We start from the raw sequence: 24,641 nt of genomic DNA, 5'->3' as shown, positions 1-24,641 counted from the left end.
TTCCTTGCCTTCTTTTTATGGTTTATTTCTAGTTTGATGCCTTCATGGTCAGAAAAGATGGTTGATATGATTTCAATCTTGGTGTATCTGTTGATGTTTGTCTTGTGCCCCAGTATGTGATCGATCCTGGAGAATGATCCGTGTGCGCTTGAGAAAAATGTGTACTCCGTTTTTTTGGGGTTTAGTGTTCTATAGATGTCTGTTAAGCCCAATTGCTCTAGGTCTTTATTTAGAGCTTTGGTTTCTTTACTTATTTTTTGTCTTGTTGATCTATCCATTGTTGATAGTGGTGTGTTGAAGTCTCCCACTACATATGTGTTTTCTCTGATGTCTGTTTTCAGAGAGGACAACAGTTGTCTGATATATTTTGGTGCTCCTTCGTTTGGTGAGTATATGTTAATGAGTGTTATTTCTTCTTGAAGTATTGTCCCCTTGATCATAATGTAGTGACCATTGGGGTCTCTTTTTATCTTTTTGAGTTTGAAATCTGTTTTATCTGATATAAGTATAGCTGTTCCTGCTTTCTTTTTTGGTCCATTTGCTTGTAGGATTGTTTTCCATCCTTTAACTTTGAGCCTATTTTTATCTTTTGTAGCTAAATGTGTTTCCTGGAGACAGCAAAAGGTTGGGTTTTGTTTCTTAATCCAGGCTGCAACTCTGTGTCTTTTTATTGAAGAGTTTAGTCCATTTACATTTAGAGTTAATATTGATATGTTAACATCTGTATTTGCCATTGTGTTTGTCTTTCCTTTGATTTTATTTATTTATTCTTTTAATAACTTTTTTTTTTTTTGGCCTTCTTTCATTATTATTCGTCGCTCTGAGGTTCTGGCTTTAGAACTCCTTGTAGTATTTTTTGGAGTGGGGGTTTAGTTGCAATGAAATTCCGGAGTTTCTGTTTGTCTGGGAAGGTCCATATTCTTTCTTCAAAGAGGAAGGAGAGCTTTGCGGGATAGAGTATTCTTGGTTGGCATCTGTTTTCTTGGAGTCTGTTGACTATGTCCCTCCACTCTCTCCTTGCCCGTAGTGTTTCTTCGGAGAAGTCTGATGTCAGCCTGATTGGTTTTCCTTTGAATGTTATCTGTTTCTTCCCTCTTGCCAGCTTCATTATTTTTTCCTTGTCCTGGATTCTTGGGAGCTTTACTATTATGTGTCTTGCTGTATTTTTCCTTTCGTCGTGGAAGTTTGGTGTTCTTCTTGCTTCTTGTATATCAATTTTCAGCTCCTTCTTCACATTTGGGAAGTTCTCTTCAATTATCTCTTTGAATATTTTCTCTGTTCCTACATCTCTCTCCTCTCCTTCTGTATTCCTATAACTCTTATATTTCCTTTCCTCATGGAGTCCGATAGTTCCCGAAGTCTTTCTTCGTTCTTTTTCCTTCGTACTTCTCTTTCCTTCTCTGTTTTGGTTCTTTTTATTTCTGTGTCTTCAAGATTACTTATTCGTTCTTCCATTTCATCTATTCTGCTTTCATTGCTTTTCCCAGAATTCTTTAGTTCTTCCATTAATTCTTTGATCTCCTGCATTTCTTTTACTTCCCTCTTTAGGGACTCAATTTCTTTCTTCTGACCATTGTTTTCCCTCTCTAGGGACTCAATTGCATTCTTCTGATCGTTGATTATTTTTCCCTTATCATTGTTTTCCTTTATGACTTCTGTCAGTTTTTTAATCACGGCAATTTTAAATTCTCTTTCTGGAAGGCTCAGAAATTCTTCCAAGTTATTGTCGTTGCAATCTGGGGGCTGGCTTTCTTTTTGTGGTGTGCTTTTTCTCTGGAGAGTTGCTAGGTTGCGTGTGGTTCTTCTCCTCCCTACTGTCTGTTTTCTAATTTGCCGTATGCGTTGGGACACTGTGTTGTTGGGACTTGCCGGCATCTTGGGTGGGCTTCTCTGTTCCCCTCTGGTTCTTCCAGGAGTCATCTGTCAGTTTCAAGCAGCCTTTACTGGAGAAAGGTCCCTGTTCTAAAATGCCGATGTGGGGACACACTCCCCTGTGCGCCTGGTCTGCCCCGGCGGTGGGTTCCTGCTCCCCTCTGGGCTTGGACTGCAGGCCAGAGGGGGTCTGGCGTGGGCGAACTTCCCCCGCTCACCTCTGGCTCCTGAGGAAGCCTTCTGCAGGTAGTCTTTACTGAAGAAATGTCCCTGTTCTAAAATGGTGATGTGGGACACACTCCCTGCGCTTCTGGTCTCAGGCACACTATTCTGCGCTCCTGGTCTGCCCCGGCTGTGGGTGCTCGCTCTCCCTGTGGGTTCAGACTACTTGTTCAGAAGGAGCCCGGTGTGGGCTAACTCCCCAGCTGGCCACTAGCTCCTTCAGTAGCCTGTGCTGGGGTCAAGTCGCTAGGTGGCACCAGAGATCTCTCCTAGAGCCCTTGGGGAGCTGATTTTCCACCCCGTGGGACAGGGAGCAGAGCGGGGATGGTAGGGTACACCTCAACGGCTTTGGGGTGCTGTGTCTGCCTTGTGCCCCACCGTCGTGGGGAACCCACGCCCCTAATTTCGTGCCCCGGGTCTCAGTGCCCTCAGTTCCAGGAGGGCGCGGCTGTAGCCCAGTTCAGTGGCGTGCGGGAATGGCGCCTTTTGAATCCCGCTCCCCTGCCTGGGCGCCTTGTTCCTGCTCACTCAGGGAGGGCCTCCGCCCGGGTCTCAGTTCCAAAGCCCTCAGTTCCAGGACGCGGGCTGTAGCCCAGATCAGTGGCGCGGGAATGGCGCCTTTTGAATCCCGCTCCCCTGCCTGGGCGCCTTGTTCCTGCTCACTCAGGGAGGGCCTCCGCCCGGGTCTCAGTTCCAAAGCCCTCAGTTCCAGGACGCGGGCTGTAGCCCAGATCAGTGGCGCGGGAATGGCGCCTTTTGAATCCCGCTCCCCTGCCTGGGCGCCTTGTTCCTGCTCACTCAGGGAGGGCCTCCGCCCGGGTCTCAGTTCCAAAGCCCTCAGTTCCAGGACGGACGCGGGCTATAGCCCAGATCAGTGGCGCGGGAATGGCGCCTTTTGAATCCCGCTCCCCTGCCTGGGCACCTTGTTCCTGCTCACTCAGGGAGGGCCTCCGCCGTCTCCCCGCAAGCCTAGGTCGCAGGCGCAGGGCCCTGGGCAGCTGCAATCCGAGCGCCGCCGCTTTCGCGCAAGCTTACCGGGCGGCTGGGGCTGTGTGCTGGTGCTGGGCTCCTCCTGGTGGGCGGGGCTCTCTTTACTGGCGCCTGGAGCTCACCTCCGCGGCGGATCCTGCAGGGTTCGCCTCAGCTCCCGTTCACGGGGTGTGGTGGCTGAAATAGTTCCTTTCCACTCACAGTCCCACTTGCTGCATCCGTTTTTCTTGTTGGGCGTTTTGGTTTGTTGTTTCCCTCGTCTCTGCCGGTCGGAGAGTGCCGCCTCTGTGGGCGGGGGAGGGGAGCAGGGTTCTGCGCTTCCCTCCCTTCTCGTCCTCTTTTATGGCAACTTTCTTCTTCGGGCAGTTTGCTGGAGTCGTCCGTTTATCTTCCCTGTCTCAGTTCTCACTGGGACCTGCCGCTTTTCCTCCCTATTAACTTTTTTTAATGGGAGATCTTACTCGCAGCGTCTCCTCGCCGCCATGTTGCTCCGCCCATCCTCCCATGATATGTTTTTTAAATATTACATTTCATTCAGTACAAAATTATATGTTTTTGAACTCAATTTCTCAACATAATTGTTTTCCATACTAAATGTAAGTAAGGTATAATTACATATTCTATTCACATTGACAGCAAATGGCAATGCTATTATGGGTTTACAGTAGACACAAGCAAACTCCAATTCCTCACACTCTGAAAACCTTGCGAAAAGCTCTAGTGACGTCCTTGTTCCGCAGGCTGTAGATTAGGGGGTTGAGCATGGGCGTTATGATGGTGTAGAACACAGAGACCACTTCTTCCTGCTCAGGGGAGCGGTAGGACTTTGGCACAATATACTTGGCAGTGGCAGCCCCATAGAAGAGCAACACCACAGTCATGTGGGATGAGCAAGTAGCCAAAGTTTTCCTGAGTCCCTGGCCTGATCCCATGCCCAGAACAGTGGAAAGTATCCTTCCATAGGAGCCCACAATCGCAGAGATGGGAGGGAAGTAAAAAATCACTGCAGTGACATAAACGCCCTTTTCATATTGGGAAGTGTCAGCACAGGCCACCTTCAGGAGCGCTGGCATCTCACAGAAGAAATGATGGATTTCCCTGGAGGCACAGTAAGGAAGTGACAAACTATAGGCCACTTGCATCAAGGCGTTGATCAGAGCACCCAGCCAGGTCACAAGCACCAGGAGCACACAGACCTTGGGGCGCATGAGGATGGGATAGCGCAGAGGCTGGCAGATGGCCACGTAGCGGTCATAAGCCATGACCGCCAGTAGCAGGCACTCTGAGCCAGCAAGGAGATAGAAGAGGAACATCTGGAAGCCACACCCAACTAAGGAGATGCGGTGATCCCCAGACAGGAAGTCCACCAACATTTTGGGTACTAATGCGGAGATACAGAGGACATCCAAGAGGGACAGTTGGCTGAGCAAAAAGTACATGGGGGTGTGGAGAAGAGGGTCAGCCCAGATGAGGATGATTATTATGGTGTTGCCCAACAGGGCCACCAGGAAATCCAGCAGGGTGAGTGTGAAGAGGACCCAGGGCACCGGGGTGCTATGGAACAGATCCAGGAGGATGAAATCACTGCCTGAGGTCTGGTTGCTCACCCATGCCATGCTTGTGTTCCTAACTTGTAAATTTGGAGAGTTCTTCAGAAGTATTATGTTCACAGCCCATAAAAATTTTACCAAATTAAATCATGTCTAGCTTTCTGATATCTCATGTCCATTTATGTCCCTACTCTTCATAGTTTAGTAATAGATAGTTTAAGGACATCTCTGTTATGAAAAGTTTCTAGAAATTGAAATTCTCAAGAAATTACAATCAAGCTGCCTCTACCCTAAGTATACACTGAAATGCACAAGTCAATATTTGATTCAGTTCCTTAGTCATCAGGGGGATAAAGCATGTGTGGAAAAGACAAAGAAAATTTCAAGGTCACAATAAAGCTTTCATCAATTAAATCTTCTCACAATAATTTCCAATTAACTCCACAACTCCCATGTTGTAAAAAGGAAATAATTTTTCTCTGGGGATTCATTAAACATACATGTAATTAAATAGGACTTTTGCCAGAAGCTGCACAGTTATACTGAGTTTGTGGATCCAGTCAACAAAGTAAGCTGCCTGGGGAGGAAAGTACAGAGGACTCAAGCATGCAGACCTGGACACAGTGACTCTGGAAAGGAAGAGGGTCCAAGGGCAGCAGTTGGCACAGAGTCCTGCCTGGCGGAAGCAGACACATGTGAAAATGCACTTCTGCGCGGGAAGCAAAGTGGACTCACTGCCCTGCAGATGGGGGAGCAGCAGCAAACTCAGGACTAAAAGATCCCCAGGGATTTCCCTTCTCCTGTTTTCTTTCCTTCTTGTTCTTCTTCCAACATGAACTTAAAGCAACATCTGCAGTGACAAGGGCAGTAGAAAGCACACTTTTTGAAATTATTTGGGCATCAGTTCCGTGTTGAATGAAAAATGTTCATATTTTTACACTCATCTAAGCTGCTTTTCTCTTGGATAGGATGCAAATGAAGAACTTTCATGAACTAAAGTAATAATAAGACATAAAAATTCTTCATATTAAAATGTCATTGTATTAACTGATAGCAAGAGCAGCTATCGAGTGCAGTCAGTTCTGCTGACAACACTTAATCCTGCTGTCAGGTGCCTGCCACTAGCAACTCTGACACACAGCGACAAGGATCTGCCATCTTTGCCCTCACATCAGTCCTACAGAGAGATGATATGGAGCTCAGTGGGACCTGGTATGGGGCAAAGGTTGAATATGGGGGGATCCTTACATGAACACGCAACAGTCACTGTGCTGAAGTTCATGGATTCAATATTATTATATGTAAAATAGCGCATGGAGGCTTCAAAAACTCAAGTATCGTTTTCATACCCAATGTACCAGACAAAGCGGTAGGTCTAGGGTCTTCACTACCACACTGTATACAAAATTCCCTGTTCCTCAGCCCTAAATTCTAAGGCAAATGTAACAGCACAGTGTGTATCACAAGGAGGGCCATGCGAGCTGGTGATTCACAGAGAAGACATTCATGGGGCTTTACATGCTCCTTATCTCTAAGAAAACAAAGCTGTCACTTAATTCTCAATTCCAGAGAGAGCTAAACAATGCTTCCATTTCAAATAATATTTTTTATGGGATTATTGAAATAAAATAAATTTTACAAGGAATTTAACATGACTCTTTTTCCTAAATACTTTTTGATGGCTCCCAAAATTGCATACAGGTGCTGCTCAAAGCTTTCCTGAGTGGCAGGCATCAATGCCAACAATGCAAAATGGTCAAAGATAATTTCATGACCAGTATTTGTATTTGTATTTCAATTGTGGTGCTTAGAGAAGCCCAAAAAACATTCTATGTATATATATGCAAAAGTACATAAAAACACAAAGGAAAAAAATAATTTGTAGTCGACTTCCAAACTGAGAATTCTTTCCCTTTAGAATAAAGGACATGAATAACTGAAATCAACCAATGGTGTCTATGGAGAGTTGACCAAGGGAAATGTCATATAATTTTACTTAAGTGTCTGCTCATATATCTGAAAAAGAACTTAATTACACATTTGCAACAAATTCATTCCCTCAGGTTTTCAAAAAGTCTTTCAGGAAAGACTTTCAACACCAGAGAGGAGAGGCAGCTGGTATTTCTACACTTCACCCCTCTTTCTTGCATGGAACTGGCCACTGCCCTGAAGACTGACAGTAACAAATTGCACCTATTTGAAAATAAAAGGAAACATGATTATCAACTCAGAATCAGAAATTGCCTTCCATGTGGTACTAGTACATAAATGCCAGTTCCAACATAACTAAACTGCTTACTTGGATGGAATAAAACTTGCTAATATTGATATTTGACAGATGTGCCATTAATTTTAAATGGATGGGATTGTCTTAGTTGTTCCATTATATGCTAGGGAACAGCATCACATATTAGGCAACTTAAGGAAACATAACAAACTTCTCTTCCAGAGAAACACGCTCCTACTTACTCACAGGAACAAAATGAACGCTGCTTATGCAGTGCTGCCCATACATGTCTTGCTTCTTCCAGTGCGAGACACGCAGTCCACCTGAACACACAGATTAAATACCTTCAAACCATTGCTTCAATAGGCCAGGATCAATTTACTGTTGCACAAACATCCCTCAAAGTGACTGTCCCCAACTGCAGCTTAGTCCCTCAGGCAAAGCCTGTAGCAATTATCTCCCTGTCCTTTATGGCCCTGAAGAAATAGTTACAACTATCTCACAAGTATGTGCAGTCTCTCCCTCAGGAAATACACTTTGCTGAAGTGATATGTGTTCAAAACTTAGAGCAAATATCAATTTCAAAGAAAAGATACATTAACTACTTGCTGGTTGTGTGAAAAACAAACTACTAATAAACACCACTAACAAATTAAAAATCACTTTTAATCACTCCTTAACTTGTTATGTTGTAGGAATATTTTTATGATTTTTGGCCATTCACACAAGCTAGGTTTGAAATGCTGCAAGTTGAAGGTGGGCCAATTGAAAGTGAAAACTCCTGTGATGGCAGTCTTTGGGATGAAGGTGCTTGGCTGGTGGTGTGAACCACATTCATATGGATTAGGACCAGGATCCACACCAGGTCCTCAAGATGAAGAGGGATGAAAGGTTCCCTCCTGGCCGTGTGAAATAACCCAGAGCATTCTCATTGAAGCAAAGGCAAACACTTTGGGAGAATAGTCTTTACCTGAGCCTTAGCCCAGATGACAGAAGGGTATTTCCCCAACAACTGCTCAACACACTTTGCTCATTCACCTCAGAAACAGGGAAGACTACAATGCAATTTTGAAGGTCACTCTTGGGGACACATGCCCTATGCATGCCTAACATTATACCTAAGATCATAGGCTCAACTCCACATACATATCACATCACTACAGCTATAGAGCTCTAGTATATAACAGTGTATTATATGCCAAACAAGGAAGATATCTAAGGATGAGTTCCTATAGAAACACAAAGAGAAGCAGGGACACATGTGTGGGCACTACATGTGTTTGAACTTGGGGGCAGCAAGAACTATGGAAACTTAAAACCCAGCTGAACTTCTTGCAGATTACATAATATATCACAATGAAAGTCTTAGCTCAGTCTCTATTACCAATAAATCATGTCTCTCATTTAAAAGAAAATTACAAAGATGGCCATTAGCAATAGAGACAGAGGCAGAGAGTATACAGATTTGCAATTATCACAGAAGTAATTAAAGCAACCATGAATACTATGCTCATGAATCCAATTGATATATTACACAATAAAAGCATGATATCACTGCAAGTAAACAGATGGAAGATTTAAATCAACATGAGCTCCACTTTTTAAAAAATGCTTCAAGTTAAAAATATTATAATACACAGTTGAACAAAGATGAAATAAACCATTGTCACTAGTAAGAGAAAGAAAATGTACACTATGAAGAGAAGGAGAGATAAATTTTTTTATTTGAAAAAAATTAATAGAAATAAAGAAGACTTTGATGGGATAATCAGTCAACTCAACAACTGAGAAAATAATCAACCACCATTAATATTTGTCCATACAAGATTTCCCAAACAGAGCAAAAAAGGGGTGATTGGGGAAATTTAATTAAGATTCAAGAAGTATGGGATGATATCAAAGGCAATCAGGCAAGACAGAGACATGAAAGGAATCCAAATGGGAAAAGAAGTGAAACTATCATCATATGTAGACAATATGATGTTATAGAGAGAGAGCCCTTTAAAAATCCACAGAAAAACTAAAACAATATATGTGTTTAGTAAAGTACCAAATTATAAAATCAGTATACAAAAATTAGTAGTCTTCCTGTATGCAAACAATCAATCTCAAGAAGAAGAAATAAAGAAAATTATCCCATTTACAATGTACCCACACAAATTAAATACCTAGAAATAAAACTAACAAAGGAGGTGAAAGATCTATACAAGAAAAACTACAAAACACTGGTAAAAAGAAATAGAAGACACAAAGAAAGGGAAAGATACTCTCTCCTCATGAATTAACATCATAAAAATGGTCATCCCACCAAAACCAATTTACAGATTCAATGCAATTCCAATAAAATCTCAATGAGATCAGAACGCTGCTACCCTCCTCCACCCACAAAGCAGGCACACTTCGACAAACAGAAAGGAGGAAAAAAACAAGAACAAATTAGAGATCAAGCAGATAGTGAGCGGAAAGGAACTACTGCACACACTACACCCCATGAGCAGGTAATGTGGGGACATGTGCAGGAACCACCACAGAAGTGAGGAAACGGCACTAGGGAATCAAAAACTCGGTGCCATTAGAAGAAGATAGGGACTCCACAAATAGACCTGCAAATAGACAAAGGTCAGCTGGTAAGCTTGTGCACAATTAGCTTGAGCTCAAAAAGCATATGCAGATGGAGGCTGACCAGGTTCCCGCACCTGCTACAGAGGGAAGACACAAGGGAGCCTTCACTGAAAAAATGACCCTCACTGGGTAATCAAAAACCAGGTGCCCAGGCACAGGATTGGCAGGCAAAAGGCGCCATATCTGCAGGCACTGAACTGTGCTACCACCCACATTCCAGATCTGAGGGCTTCGGAACTGAGAACCTGGGCACAAGATTGGAGGCGAGGCATGGGATCCCCACAACAATGGGGCACAGGGCAGACACAGCACCGCCACGCCGTTGAGGCACTCCACTCTACCACAACCCCCGCCCCCCACACCCTCCTCATTCCCTAGAGACCTACGGGAAAAAGCAGTTCTGGAAGGATTCTAGGAAAGATCTCTGAGGCCACCAGCAATCAGAACAAAATCACCAAATACCTGATAGTTCGTCCAGCAATTCCACTCCTAGATATTTACCCAAAGGACACAGAAACATTAATTCAAAAGGGCACTTGCACCCCTACGTTTATAGCAGCACTGTTTACAATGGCTAAGCTATGGAAACAATACAATGCCCAAAAATAGATGACTGGATCAAGAAGATGTGGTACATATACCCAATGGAATATTACATAGCAATCAAAAAGATAAACTCTTGCCATTTGCAGCAACATGGATGGAGCTAGAAGGGATAATGCTCAGCAAAATAAACCCGAAAGAGAAAGAAAAATATCGGATGATCTCACTCATTGCAGGAATTTAGAAAACCTAAATAAGGGGGGGGTCAGGTAAAAGACTAATTATAATAAAGAAAAATCAAAATCTACAAACAACTATAAACCAGAGACACTCTAACAGGGGTGGGGGGGTGTGAGACGAGGAGGGATCAGGGCCAAAATAAGGGGGGTGGGAACTGTACGGGGAATATAACCAAAATGAAAATGCATATATTGTGCAAAAATGAAAATGATGTAAGAATTATATAAAATAAAATAAAATATTTTTAAAAAGACACTTCTCCAAAGAAGAATGGCAAATGTCCAACAGGCATATGAAAAAATTTCCAACATCACTAGTTATCAGGGAAATGCAAATCAAAACCACAATGAGACACCACCTAACACCAGTGAGAATGTCTCACATTTTTTTAAAAAAATAGAAACAAATGCTGAGAGAATGTGGATATAAAGGAACCCTCTTACACAGCCTCTAGTGGGAATGTAGCATGGTACAGTCTCTATGGAAAGCTGGGTGGAAGTTCCTCAGACATTACAAAATAGATCTACCATGTGATCCAGTGATTCCTCTCCTAGGAATCTACCCAAAGGACATAAAAAAAACTAATTCAAAAGGAAACTTGCACTCCGGTGTTTATTGTAGCACTATTTACAATACCCAGATATGGAAACAACCCAAATGCTCCAAAATACATGACTAGATCAAAAAGTTGAGGTATATTTACACAATGGAATGTTACTCAGCAATCAAAAAAGACAAACTCATGCCATTTTCAGCAACATAGATGAAGCAGGAAAGGATCGTGCTGACAAACGGATGGCTGCTCCGATGCTTCTTATTTGTCTCTCCAGATACAGGGCTTGAGTTTGACCTGACAGCCAGATTCTCCTACAGTTTAAAGAAAAAACTAATTTGCACATTACACAGCAATTTTTATCTACTAAAGATTGAGATGACCACACCCAAGACTTCTCCATGTGGGAAATAAAATAAAAGTGCTTTTTTAATGTTTTAGTATTGTTTTCAAATGTTTTTTCCAAATAACTGACCACAGTTAATATACATATAAAATTAATATTCACTCAGACACACAGTTTCACCTAGGACACAGACCTGGATTTCTCCCCAACCCCAGAAACTCCCTCCTAAGACAGAGGTGCTCTTTTGAGAGAAGATTTTCTGGCTAAGATTCGGTAACCAGCTCAACTATCCCTCACGGTTTGAGAATAGAAGGAAGGCATTGGTAGTCATGCAATGCCTGAAAACATATACAATCATGTCAAAAAGTTGTTGAAGGATGTACTGCACCAAAGCAAATGGGTGACTAGAAAAAGGAAGGTGCACAGGCACATATGTCAAAACAAGAAGTTCAATGTGGAAGAGAGATGAAGGCATGCCCTGGGAAGAGAAATAAAGGAATGGCACGTGGAGACTGGTGCAACCAACCTGCACACAATCCCACCACGTTTGAGGAGACAGAAGATCTCAGTAACACCAGGGCCCCTGATGTGTGGGAAGTAAAATGAAAAGTGTCAAGGGAAGAGAAGCACCTTGGCTTACTTCTTGAATCAGCTCTGAATACTGTTTACTTTGTTATAAATACTCATGTCTCTTCACCTAGTCTGAATTGTGATACAATTATTTGGAAGGAATGGAGGATAAGAAGATGTGAAAGATGGGTCAGGGGTGCCTCCCTGGTGGCGCAAGGGGTTAAGACACAACCAATGAAGCTGTCCACAGCCACTGCAGCACAAGTTCAATCCCCCAGCCAGAGGGAGCAAGTCACATGGCGCAGCAGACCTTTCCTGATTCGCCCACTGCTCCCCTCAGCAGTATACTTCAGTCAGTCTGCCTGTTCTGCTCCCCACTCTGTCTCTGGTGAATCCTCTCACCCTCCGCACCTCTGGCCTCTACACCACTCTTGTATGCATAAATAAATTAATTAAAAATCTTAAAAAAAAAAAGAAATATGGGTCAGGGCTGCAAAATAGCTCCAGAACCTTCGCCAGGAGAAAAATCTATAGCAGAACTCTAAGATAAACAACCACAACAAATAGCAATGGTATGCATGTTAATTACTACCGTGGAGAAGGTAGACACCACACCAAAGCTTGACTACAGGAAATGAAAACCAGGGGAGAAAGGTCTTGGGGAACCACTTTTCACGATAACACTTCAAGGACTGCCTGCCTCTTAAAAACAGTTATACAACATAGTTAAAAGCTTTAATTAGGTAAACACGGAACATACTCATGACGCTACTGAAAAGCATGAAATTGTATTCTGTTTATAATTATGTAAAACATGGATGGTCAAGAAATGAAATGGAAAAATAAAAATAGCAGTGGGAAAAAAATTAGTCTTCACCCAAATATTTGAAGGTGAACCACTTAACAAGCAGTATCCCTGAGGTGGCGGCTGCATGTCCTTGTGAGATAGCTGTAACCATTTCTTCTGGGTCATGGAGGATGGGGAGGTAATTGCTGCACACTTTGCCTCAGGGACTGGGTGCAGTTGGGGACGGTCCCTCTGAGGGCTGCCAGTGGAACAGTAAATTGGTGTGGATTATAGAGGCAATGGCGTCAAGGTATTTAACCTTTGTTCAGGCGGACTGAGTGTTTCTGAAGCTGGAAGAACTAAGAAATGCATTGATAACACTCTAGAAGCAGCACTGATTCTGATCTTACAAGTAAGTCGGAGGGTTGTTCTTGGGATACATGTTGAAGTCTGTTATAATTTCTTAAGCTGCCTAATATATGGTGCTCTGACCTTGTAGATATAATAGACAATCTCAAAAATCCTCTCTATTTTAGATATATATCTATAAAATATTAATATATTTAAATACTGAAAATACTTAGATGTTGTGTGTGTTGACTCAGATAAGCTATTTAGTTGGACTGGAACTGGCGTGTGTGCTAACATTGCATAAGAAGACAATAGCTCATATCAGAACTGATGGTCTGGTTTCATGTAATTCTCAATGAGGTACAATTTCCTAATTTTGGGGTGGGGTCAAAGGTTCGCTTTATGGAAGAAAGATGTTTGCTGTTCAAAGCCAGCACCCTCTCTACGCTGTTAATTCCCTTCCTGAAAGAATATTTGAAGACTAGGGGCATGAAAATTGTTGTAAATCTATAATAAATTTACTTTTTAAGAGATGTGATGGGTCTCCCAGGTGGCGCAGCAGGTTAAGCGCTGCGCTGTGAAGCTGTCCGCAGCCTTGGCAGTGCCGGTTAGATTCCCCGCCAGCCACGGAGATTCCCACATGGCGCAGCAGACCTCTCCTGGCTTGCCCGCTGCTCCCCTCAGCAGTGTATTTCAGTCCATCTGCCTGTTCTGCTCCCTGCTCTGTCTCTGGTGGATTCTCTCACCCTCCCGTGCCTCTGGCCTCTACCCCAATGCTTGTATAAATAAATAAATCTTTAAAAAAAAAAAAAACAAAGATAGATGTGAGCAGTGAATTAAGTAAAATCATGTGACACTTGCCCAGGATCTCCTCTCAACACACACCGTTGGTTGATTTCATTCTTATTCATGTCAATGAGGTGAGAGAGAGATGTTTTAGGTTAAAATAGAGAAAATTGACTTCAAATTGATTTTTTCTCACAATTTTATTTTGGGTAGTTTTATATATATTATATACAAATATTACAAACATATATAAGATATATGCATGATTTCATATATCTGGGAGTCTCGTAGCACCATGAATTAAGTAAATCTCCAAATAACAACATCCACTTATCAAATTACATAGGACTATTTTGGATTGAGGGCATTCAAATACATTAATTAGAAAATATTTAGGAAAATATCTATTAGGCAATTTTGGAAAGCATCAAAGGTATTCGGAGAGTAGAATGTCAAATTACCTAGGAAAAAAATGTATTTCAATGAAAAAGTAACTATTTACTGTACCACACTATTTCTTTCATTGGCTCTCTGGAAGCTGGGAAATAAGTGAATTTTATGTCCTCCCAGACCTGAGGACTTTTGTAAATCAAATTTTTGATTGTGAGATTCTCCTTCTAGCACATAACACCACCCTGCTTCATTTGCTAGAGTTTAAGGTCGATGGAAACAAGGGAGTTTTATATAGGGAGGGTAGTGGAAGAAACTAGCAGACCCATAACTTTTTTGGCATATTTGATGTTTTAAAAGTCAATGTTTTCAGACTTACCATGCTTTTATATGTATGACGATGTTCAGCACCAAATTCTATGTAGGGATTGGAGAGTGTTCGCATCTAGATTTCCCCGTATGACCAACTCTACATTCCACAAGTTCTACAAACCCCCGTGTCATCCCTCTGTGGCGCGAGGTGGTGAGGACAGGGGCAGCTGATGCTCCTGTCACCGGGGCAGAAGCTGGGAACTCAGTGCCGAACCACCTCACAGGGACTTCCGCTGGTACTGGAAAAACTGTGTCTACCACAGCTGCCATAACTGCGCACTTACCCAATGACATTTATTAAACACATTTGTAATTTAAGTCTCATGCCCACTATAAAAAGTCCATGGAAGTTCTTTTAAGATTTTTTTAAAGATGTTATTTATTTACATAAGAACTGGGGTACAGGTCAGAGGCGCGGGAGGTGAGAGGATCCACCAGAGACAGAGTGGGGAACAGAACAGGCAGATGGATTGAAGACACTGCCGAGGGGAGCAGCGGGCGAAACAGGAGAGGTCTGCCGCACCATGTCTGTATCTCCCTTCTGTATCTCCCTGGCTGGCCAGGAATCGAACCTGCACTGCAGAAGCTGCGGACAGCTTCACAGCGCGGTGCTCAACCAGCTTAGGCACCGGGGAGGTCCTGAAAGTTCTTCATTATACATCCTCCCCAAGAGAAAGTGCAGCAAGTCAAAATACAAGTGCCAGCTCTTTACATTCAGCACAAAATTGATGATCTATATAATGTCATGAAGCGAGAGTCCTACTCCCTGCATCACTTCACAAATGACCTTAAGTTCAGTTTGCAACAGAACAAAGACAAGAAGACAGAAGGAAATTCCTGGGGATTTTCGAGCCCTGAGGTTGCTGCTGTGCCCCCACCTGGAGGGCAGTGAGTCCACTTGGCTTCCCATGCAGAAGCGCGTTTCCCACGCAGTCTGCTCCTGCCAGGCAGGTCTTTATGCCACCTGCTGCCCACTGGACCCTCGTCCTGTCCAGAGTCACTGTGGCCATGTGAAACAGGAGCTCCCCAAGCTAAGAGACCCCACAGTTCTCCTGCAGTGAGCGCACTTATTTGATGGGTATTGAAACACAAATATGCACACGAAGCTCACAAACAGCACCTCCTTAATGACATGTTTATAAACAGCTCCTTAGAGAAGAAAGGTATTTCCATTGGGCAACAGGTGAGATTTCTGGAATTGATAGGAAGTCATTGTGGAAAAGAACTAAAGGCTGCCTTGACCCAGACCCTGCAGCTCTGTCCACACAGCACATATACCCCTAAACTACTGATACTCCACATTATTGATGTGCATAATATTAATGCAAGTGTTCATTAATTAATGTACTTTATGTATGCTACTTAAAGCATAATTTAATAACAATTACTTGAGGAATACAATTTCTTTAATAACAAAAATGTTTCAAAATAACATTTTAAAGCTAACCAATATTGCCTTTTCTCAGTGTTGTATGAATCCAGGATGGTAACATAAGATACCTTAGTAAAATCCAGTGAAAGGTAAATATATTTCTTAACTAAAGCTAAAAGGTGAAGCGCAGGGAGTAAAATAGACTTGCAATATTAAAAGTGGCACATGACTTTATTTGTGAAAATCTTGTAGGGACAGTGAACATTATGCTTGTGAAAAACTCTCCAAGGTTCCAAATTCAAAACACAAGGATGACATGGATGAGCAACCACTCCTCAGGCAGTGATTTCATCCTCTTGGATCTGTTCCACAGCACCCCGGTGCCCTGGGTCCTCTTCACACTCACCCTACTCGATTTCCTGGTGACCCTGCTCGGCAACACTATAATAATCATCCTCATCTGGGCTGACCCTCTTCTCCACACCCCCATGTACTTTCTGCTCAGCCAGCTGTCCCTCATGGATCTCCTCTACATCTGCACGTTTGTCCCCAAAATGGCCCTGGTCTTTCTGTCTGGGGACCACCGCATCTCCTTCGTTGGGTGTGGCTTCCAGATGTTCCTCTTCACCTCACTTGCAGCCTCAGAGTGCCTGCTGCTGGCGGTCATGGCTTATGACCGCTACGTGGCCATCTGCCAACCTCTGCGCTACCCTATCCTCATGCGCCCCAAGGTCTGTGTGCTCCTGGTGCTTGTGACCTGGCTGGGTGCATTCTTCAATGCCTTGATCCATGTGGTGTATACTCTGACACTCCCTTACTGCACCTCCAGAGAAATCCATCATTTCTTCTGTGAGATCCCAGCCCTCCTCAAAGTGGCCTGTGCTGACACTTCCCGATACGAAAAGGGTGTTTATTTTAGTGCTGTGATTTTTTTCATCCCTCCCATCTCAGCCATTCTGTGCTCCTATGGAAGGATACTCGTCACTGTTCTGGGCATGGGATCAGGCCAGGCGCTCCGGAAAACCTTGGCTACTTGCTCCTCTCATATGACTGTGGTGTTGCTCTTCTACGGGGCTGCCATCTTCAAGTACCTTCTGCCAAAGTCCTACCATTCTCCCGAGCAGGAAGAAGTGGTCTCTGTGTTTTACACCATCATTTCACCCATGCTCAACCCCCTCATCTACAGCCTGCGGAACAAGGACGTCAATCAAGCTTTTAGGAAAGTTTTCAGAGTGTGACAATATAAGGGTTCCTGGTACCCAATGTAAATCCACAATGGTGATCCTATTTGCCTTGATATGGAACAGTGCCTGGTTTTATATTCTTTTACATCCAATGTCATCATTAGTGAAATCTGGTTATTAATACAATACGTAAAATATATTTTTATTCCTAGGTAATTTTACATATTTCTCAATTTTCAAAGAGTACGGTTCATAAGGGTGAGAAATCATGTAATCTTGAAATTTTTTTATTTAAGAATTTACGTGTATTCCAAACCTCCCATTGTAAAACTATAAGGATTTATTTTTATTCTTTTATTATTTTTTAAATTTATTTATTTATACATACAAGAACCCAGGTACAGGCCAGAGATGCGGGGGATGAGAGGATTCACCAGAGAGAGTGGGAAACAGAACAGGCAGATCTACTGAAACACACTGCTGAGGGGAGCAGCAGGCGAGACAGAAGAGGTCTGCTGTGCCATGTGGGTAGCTCCCTGGCTGGGATGGAATTCATGCTGCAGTGGCTGCAGACAGCTTCATAGGTTCTGGCTTAACCCCTTGCACCACCAGGGAGGTCCCATAATGATCCTTATTTGAAAGTATACAATGTTTTTATAAATTTTGAAATATCTCTTAAAATAACTTGCTATAATTCCCTGACCTGGATTTTCTGAATAAAAACTTACACCTATATTATATACATTAATACACATTTTTAACATTTTGGGTTTTCATACTGAGTAATATTTTTTTTTTGGTGGGACCCTCGCCAGTGGCCAGGGAACTAATCGGTGCTGCAGAGGCTGCAGGTGGCCTCTCAGCCCAGCGCTCAACTGCTGTGCCACCAGGTGAGGCCCTATACTAAGTAATAATTAATATGCAATGGTAGTTTGGTTTTCGAGTACAACACAGTGATTTGCCTGTGACCTGCTCACCATACTTCATTACCCCACACAAAACACAAGGTAACTGTGAGGGTTCATCCTCTTGCCTCACTTCAGACGCCACCCACACCCCACGCCCACTTTCATCTGGTAGCCACCTTTCATTAGTGAACATCTATTCTCTCAACTGTGGGGACACCAGGAGCCTCCCAGTCAAGTGTCAGGTCTGGCCACCTCGGTGCACCTGCCACTGATCACCCACACCCCCACAACAGCCCAGGGGCTGGCCCCCGCCTGTACCCACCCTTGGATGCTCAGGTCTGCAGTCAGGCTTCTACCGTTAGTTTTTAAGCTGGTCTTTCTCTGACTCTCAGTTTGGCATCTCTAGATTCTGCACATTCCTGGCCCATCTGGTATCTGCCCTTCCCATCTGACGTATTTCACGTAGCATCATCCCTCTGCTCTGTGTCTCGTTCGCTTTTAGATTTCCACGTGAGTGAACCCACACGGCATTTGTCTCTTCCTCTGACTCGCTCCCCCCCAGGACATGCATGGTGTCACATATGGTGACATTTCATCTTTTTAAAAATTGTGTGAGGGTCTCCCATACACAGACATGTACACACACACACACCACCACTTCCCTACCCACCCACCCATCGTTGGAACCTCTGTTGGTTCCAGCGTGTGCGGTGGTGTGAGGAACATAGGTGAGCACATATATTTCTAATTAGTTTTTTTTTTTCCTTTGGACAAATACCCAGAAGTGGAATTGCTGGATCATATGATAGTTTTGTTGTAATTTCTGAGGAATACATGTTCTATTTTTTTTTAAGATTTATTTATTTATCCATACAAGAGCTAGGGTATAGGCCAAATGCGCGAGAGGGTGGGAGGATTCACCAGAGACAGAGAGGGGAACAGAACAGGCAGACTGACCGAAATACACTGCTGAGGGGAGCAGAGGGCGAGACAGGAGAGGTCTGCTTCCCATGTGGTTTCTCCTGGCCTGCGCAGGATCAAACTCATGCTGCAGAAGCTGTGGATTGCTTCATGGTGCGGTGCTAACCCCCTACGCCACCAGGGAGGCCAGGAATACGTGTTTTAATATACTGTTCCCAACAGTGCATGGGGGTCCCCTATCCCCACACCTTTGCTCACACTTGCTGTCCCTTGTCTTCGTCACCACAGTACTCCCCCTTATCCAGGCCCATCCTCCCAAGGTCCCCAAGTGGAAGCCTAAAAATCAGATCCTACCAAACTGGACAGCAACTATTTTTCCTAAACATACTCAGCTGTGTGAAAGATTAATGTACAAATTAGGCAAAGTCAGACATTCATAATGAGCAAAGTTAGAAAAGATCGTTGTATTAACTATTGATCTCTAAAAATATCTTACTGTAGGTGAGTGATTTAGAGTTCCTCCAAGGAGCCCTCTCAGGGCTGCTGACCGTGGCAGAAGTCGCAGCCAGTCCTCGGGAGTGATGGGGCAGCTCACGTGGCTTGGAGTGGGACACTGAGCGCCCTCCCCAGCTGGGACACTGGGCGCCCTCTCCTGCACCTGCGGGCCACCTTGATGGCTTCCTTGGCAAAGGCCTATTTGGATCCTTTGCTGTTTTCACACCATAAAATTTAATCACGAAAATGCGGACATGTGCACCGTAGCTTGTGTCGGCTGCAGGTTCAACTTTAAAGATGTCTACTAGAAACCTCTCTAGTGGGTGAAGCTCAGTGTTTCTAAATGATGACTTCAATACAATCTCACGCTCGTTCACATTATGACAAATCGTAGAAAACCTAAACTGCTGATAACTTTATAAACCTGACAGACACATTCTGACACCATCACTGGCATGCTTTCTACTAGTTTCTTTAGCTAGACTCGTTGATGTAACTGCTCGTATTAAACAGCTGTGTTTTATTGCTCTTTATGACGGTCACAAACGGCCACATCCCTCCTTGCAAGCGAAGCGTGTCCCGTCGCAGGTCAGCCACACCCCCCTGGTCCCTCCGGGCTGTGCTTGGCTCGGCCGCCCTGACCGCCCGCCGGGAGGGCGCCGGGACGCGACCCTCCGAGCAGGTGCCTGGCCTCTCCCGGCGCCCGCCTCACGGCACTGCGGTCACGCGTGGCCCGGGGTCCTGGGTGCGCCCCTCTGCGCTGCGCCGTGCCGGGCGCGAGGGGTGGCGGGGCCGCCGCGAGGGAGAGGACCTTGGCCCTAAGGAGGCGTCCAGCTCCTCACCAGAGCGCGGGGCTGCCTGCGGGGGGGGGGGTGTCTGGCCTGTCTCACAATGGGGTGGCTCCTTCCCCCCTCGCTCCAAGCATCCTCACCACAGATGCGCCTTGCGTCTCGCCAGAGCCGCCTCTGCGCCCGCCAAGGGGTGAGAGGGTTTCTGTCGTTCCTCTCCGGGAAGGGGTCAGTCCCCTGGGCGATCTGAGCTGTGGCCCGAGCCTGGCCCCCGAAAAAGCCCACCGGCGGCTGGCCACGACCCCCTGATGTCAGTTTGCCACGGCTTCGTGGAGGGTTTATCACATCTGTCTCCCCAGGGAAGGCCCAGAGTCCTCTTCGGGACGTCCTTGTCCGCTTCTGGTCTCCGAGTAATGTGGGCCTCACAAAACGGGTCTGGGGGCGCTCGCTCCTCCTCGGTTTTCAAAATGTGTGAGAGATGGAAGTATTAGCTCATCTCCGCAGGCCCGCGGGAGCTCACTTGTCGAGCCCTCGGGCCCTGGCTCCTGCTTGGCGGGAGACTGTTGAGTGATGACTGTTTCACCCTCCTTGCTCACAGTGGCCTGTTCCCTCCCCCTCTTCTGACTCGGGCCACGCGGAATCTCAGGAGCTTGGCGCACACGCACCTCATCTTCGTGGACCGCTTGTTACCACAACACACGTCCTCTCCTGTTGTCAATCCATAGCACACCCTAACTGTCTTTCTCACATGATGCCCAGGGAAAATAACAGAAGAGTGATGATAACCAGGACCGGAAAGTTCTAGATCTAGATCGGGAGACAGATTTACCCTGAAGCGAAATGGAGCTGACCCACAGGGCGCAGCAGACCTCTCCTGCCTCGCCCGCTGCTCCCCTCAGCAGTGGATTTCGGTCATCTGCCTTTCTGCTCCCCACTCTGTCTCTGGGGAGTCCTCTCACCCTCTACACCTCTGGCCTGTACCCCAGTTCTCGTATGCATAAATAAATACATCTTTTTTTAAAAATCTAAGCACAGGAGTTGCCGAACACCAGCTCCTAAAATGAAGAGTTTGACAGGCTAAAATTTAAACAGACTTTAATTTCCCTAGATAAACGCGCCTCCCTGCAATAGAACGAGACGGAGAGTATTGTTGTTACTGAAATTCCTCTCTGGGAGCTCATGCACAACACGCTCTTACTGCAAATCATATCTGCACCCAGTGTGCTTCAGAGACCCGCGTGTCCCACGCCACGCCTCCTGGATGTGCTGAAGAATGTTTCACCCAAACGCAGGTGTAACACAGAAGACACCTGCGGCCTGCAACCGTGGGACAGCTACACACTCTGCCTGTGACACGCCCAGAGGCGGTGTCAGAGACACCCAGTGTCCACAGTTCTCTGTGAGAGTTTGGATGACGCCAAAGACAAACAGCTCATTGACACACCAGCCCCACCCGGGGCCTTTGGTGCTCCCTTCAGGTCATGGAGACAAAGGCCCGAGGCCCCGTCTCTGCAAAGGTCTTCGGCTTCTCTTCCCTCCTCCAAGGTCCCTGCTGGATTCTTCTCTTCTCTCCTCTGCAGCTTCTGGTGCTCCTTTCCTCAGCCTAGAACCATCACACTACAGCCCCCGCCAACCCTGCTTCTGTCCTTTCTCAGGGGGCACCACCCACAAGTCTGATTGGACCATTTTTCGATCTTGTGGCTACTGGACCATTTAGCACACAGTCAGCTCACAGCTCACAGCTCACACCTGACTGGCCCACCCCACAAGCCAGGAAATACCCACAAAAGGGCAGTTGCTGGGCCCTGAGGAGCCACAGCCAGGACTGGCTTGTGCTGGAGCAGCAGGAGGAGAGACCAGCCTCGCTGCTGCCGCTCCAGTCACTGAGGTGGCTGGTTCCAGAATCAATGACACCATCACTACACGGGGAGTAGACTAAGATTCCAGTGATGCATGAATGGACAGGGGACGGGGTGAGTGTGTGTGGGTGTGTGTGTGTGTGTGTGTGCGTGTAGGTAGGATGGTACCAATATAGAGGAAAACCTTCAAACATTTTATTAAAAAAGCTGAGTGTCATCCTATGTGACAGCACGGGTGAGCCTGGAAAGAAAAATGCCAAGAAATGGGTAAGCAGGAAAAGACAAATACCCATGAGTTCATTTAAAGGAAATTGACAAAGAAAACAAAAGTAGACAGAGAGAAAAAGGGGGGTGACCAGATGGAAGTGGGGGTTGAAGAGTGTGAAACAGATGAGGTCAAGAGGCTACATCCTAACAGTTAAGTCTGCATGGGTGGGATGGTGACTGCATGGTGGTCATTTCAACATGTAGTTGAGTGTCTACATGTCACATCCTAAAGTCATGTGATATATTGTGTCAGTTTAGAGTTTAGGTCTGGAAAATAAACATTCCAGGCATTAAACAATGTACACCAACACATATAATAGAGCAACAGTTTCACTCTAAATTTCCAAGCCAGGTTTGAGAGAAAGCATCGTTTGGGGAAATGTCTATAAATCTAGAAAGAATAAATACTTCAGAATATCCATCACTGTGACGATACATCTACACGCTCAGTACAGGCAACTGCTTACAGGCATCACGGTTCATGTTTCTGAACACACGCATTTTGAAAATACAATAAATAAGACAATTACAAAGAAGAAATACATTGTAACGGCCAATGAGTTATCAAGATTCCAATATATGTCATCATTGACTACAGAAGGTATACATGATAAATGTTTTTAAATGATATTACATTTTATTCAGTACACAATTACATGATTTTGTCCTCAATTTCTCAACATAATTGTTTTCTACAGCTCAATGTAAAGAGTATAAATACATCTTCTAGTCCCTTGGAAAGCAAATGGCAACGCTATTATGGGTTTACAGTAGACACAGCAAACTCCAGTACCTCACACTCTGAAAACCTTCCTGAAAGCTCTAGTGACGTCCTTGTTCCGCAGGCTGTAGATGAGGGGGTTGAGCATGGGCGTTATGATGGTGTAGAACACAGAGACCACTTCTTCCTGTTTCGGGGAGTGGTAGGACTTTGGCACAAGGTACTTGGTGATGGCAGCCCCATAGAAGAGCAACACCACACTCATGTGAGAAGAGCAAGTAGCCAAGGTTTTCCTAAGAGCCTGGCCTGATCCCATGCCCAGTACAGTGGACAGTATCTTTCCATAGGAGCACAGAATGCCTAAGATGGGAGGGATGTAAAAAATCACAGCACTAAAATAAATCCCCTTTTCGTATTGGGAAGTGTCAGCACAGGCCACTTTGAGGAGTGCTGGGATCTCACAGAAGAAATGATGGATTTCCCGGGAGGCGCAGTAAGGGAGTGTCAGAGTATAGACCACATGGATCAAGGAATTGAGCACAGCACTCAGCCAGGTCACAAGCACCAGGAGCACACAGACCCTGGGACGCATGAGGATGGGGTAGCGCAGAGGCTGGCAGATGGCCACGTAGCGGTCATAAGCCATGACCGCCAGCAGAAGGAACTCTGAGCCAGCAAGTGTGGTGAACAGAAACATCTGGAAGCTACACCCAATGAAGGAGATGCGGTGGTCCCCAGACAGAAAGACCACCGCCATTTTGGGGACAACTGTGCAGATATAGAGGAGATCCATGAGGGACAGCTGGCTGAGCAGAAAGTACATGGGGGTGTGGAGAAGAGGGTCGGCCCAGATGAGGATTATTATTATGGTGTTGCCGAACAGGGCCACCAGGAGATCCAGCACCGTGAGTGTGAACAGTACCCAGGGCACCGGAGTGCCGTGGAACAGATCCAAGAGGACGAAATCACTGCCTGAGGTCTGGTTGCTCAGCCATGCCATGCTCGTGCTCCTATTTGGTATATTTGGAGATTTTTCTCAAAAGCATTTTGTTTAGTCTATAATGAAATATGCCAAATCAAATCATACATTGCTTTCCAATATCTCAAGTCCACTATTTCCAAACCTATCATCTTTTTGTTTCAGGAAAATAATACATGTGCCTTTACTAAGAATCTTAGAGACAACAGAAGACTCTTCCACACATGGAACAGTCTTGTGTGCTTTGTTTGGATCAGGTGTTTAGACCTCTGTCTTATCCACAGGACAGACCATGTACGAACAAAGTAGATGAGACTTCGGGGTCAGAATAAAGGCAACCTAGTAATTATAAATTCTTTTCCACATGACTTCCAATTAACTCCAGAAATCTCACATGTTGGTAAAAGGAAATAATTTTTTTCTCTGCAGATTCATTTTACAAACATGTAATTTAATAGGACTTTTGCTTGAAGCTGCACAGTTATACTGAGTCTTACAGGGCCTCCCTGGTGGTGCCTTGGGTTGAGCCCAGCGCTGTGAAGCTGTCTGCAGCTTCTGCAGTGCAGGTTTGATTCCCATCCAGGCAGGGAGAGACCCACATGGCGCTGCAGACCTCTCCTGTCTCGCCCACTGCTCCCCTCAGCAGTGCTTGTGGTCTGTCTGCCTGTTCTGCTACCAGCTCTGTCTCTGGTGAATCCTCTCACCCTCCCATGCTTCTGGCCTGCA

General features: G+C 45.0%; 4 protein-coding genes across 4 annotated transcripts in view; 1 reads left to right on the top strand and 3 right to left on the bottom strand.

Moving 5' to 3' along the window:
- LOC119236022 (olfactory receptor 2T27-like) overlaps nt 1-24,641 on the bottom strand; it is a 292,093-nt gene that overhangs the window by 76,318 nt on the left and 191,134 nt on the right. The window lies entirely within an intron of this gene.
- Nucleotides 3,774-4,700, bottom strand: LOC119236937 (olfactory receptor 2T27-like). The gene has a single exon (XM_037500869.1). The coding sequence runs from the start codon at nt 4,698-4,700 to the stop codon at nt 3,774-3,776; it is 927 nt and encodes a 308-aa protein (XP_037356766.1).
- Nucleotides 16,105-17,031, top strand: LOC119236936 (olfactory receptor 2AJ1-like). The gene has a single exon (XM_037500868.1). The coding sequence runs from the start codon at nt 16,105-16,107 to the stop codon at nt 17,029-17,031; it is 927 nt and encodes a 308-aa protein (XP_037356765.1).
- On the bottom strand, nt 23,010-23,936 carry LOC119236935 (olfactory receptor 2T27-like). Its single transcript, XM_037500867.2, has one exon. The coding sequence runs from the start codon at nt 23,934-23,936 to the stop codon at nt 23,010-23,012; it is 927 nt and encodes a 308-aa protein (XP_037356764.1).

The sequence above is a fragment of the Talpa occidentalis genome, unplaced genomic scaffold, assembly GCF_014898055.3.
Source record: "Talpa occidentalis isolate TD23 unplaced genomic scaffold, MPIMG_talOcc4v2.1 talOcc4.9, whole genome shotgun sequence".
Taxonomy (NCBI): Eukaryota; Metazoa; Chordata; class Mammalia; order Eulipotyphla; family Talpidae; genus Talpa; species Talpa occidentalis.
This window is presented reverse-complemented; position numbering and strand designations above follow the sequence as displayed.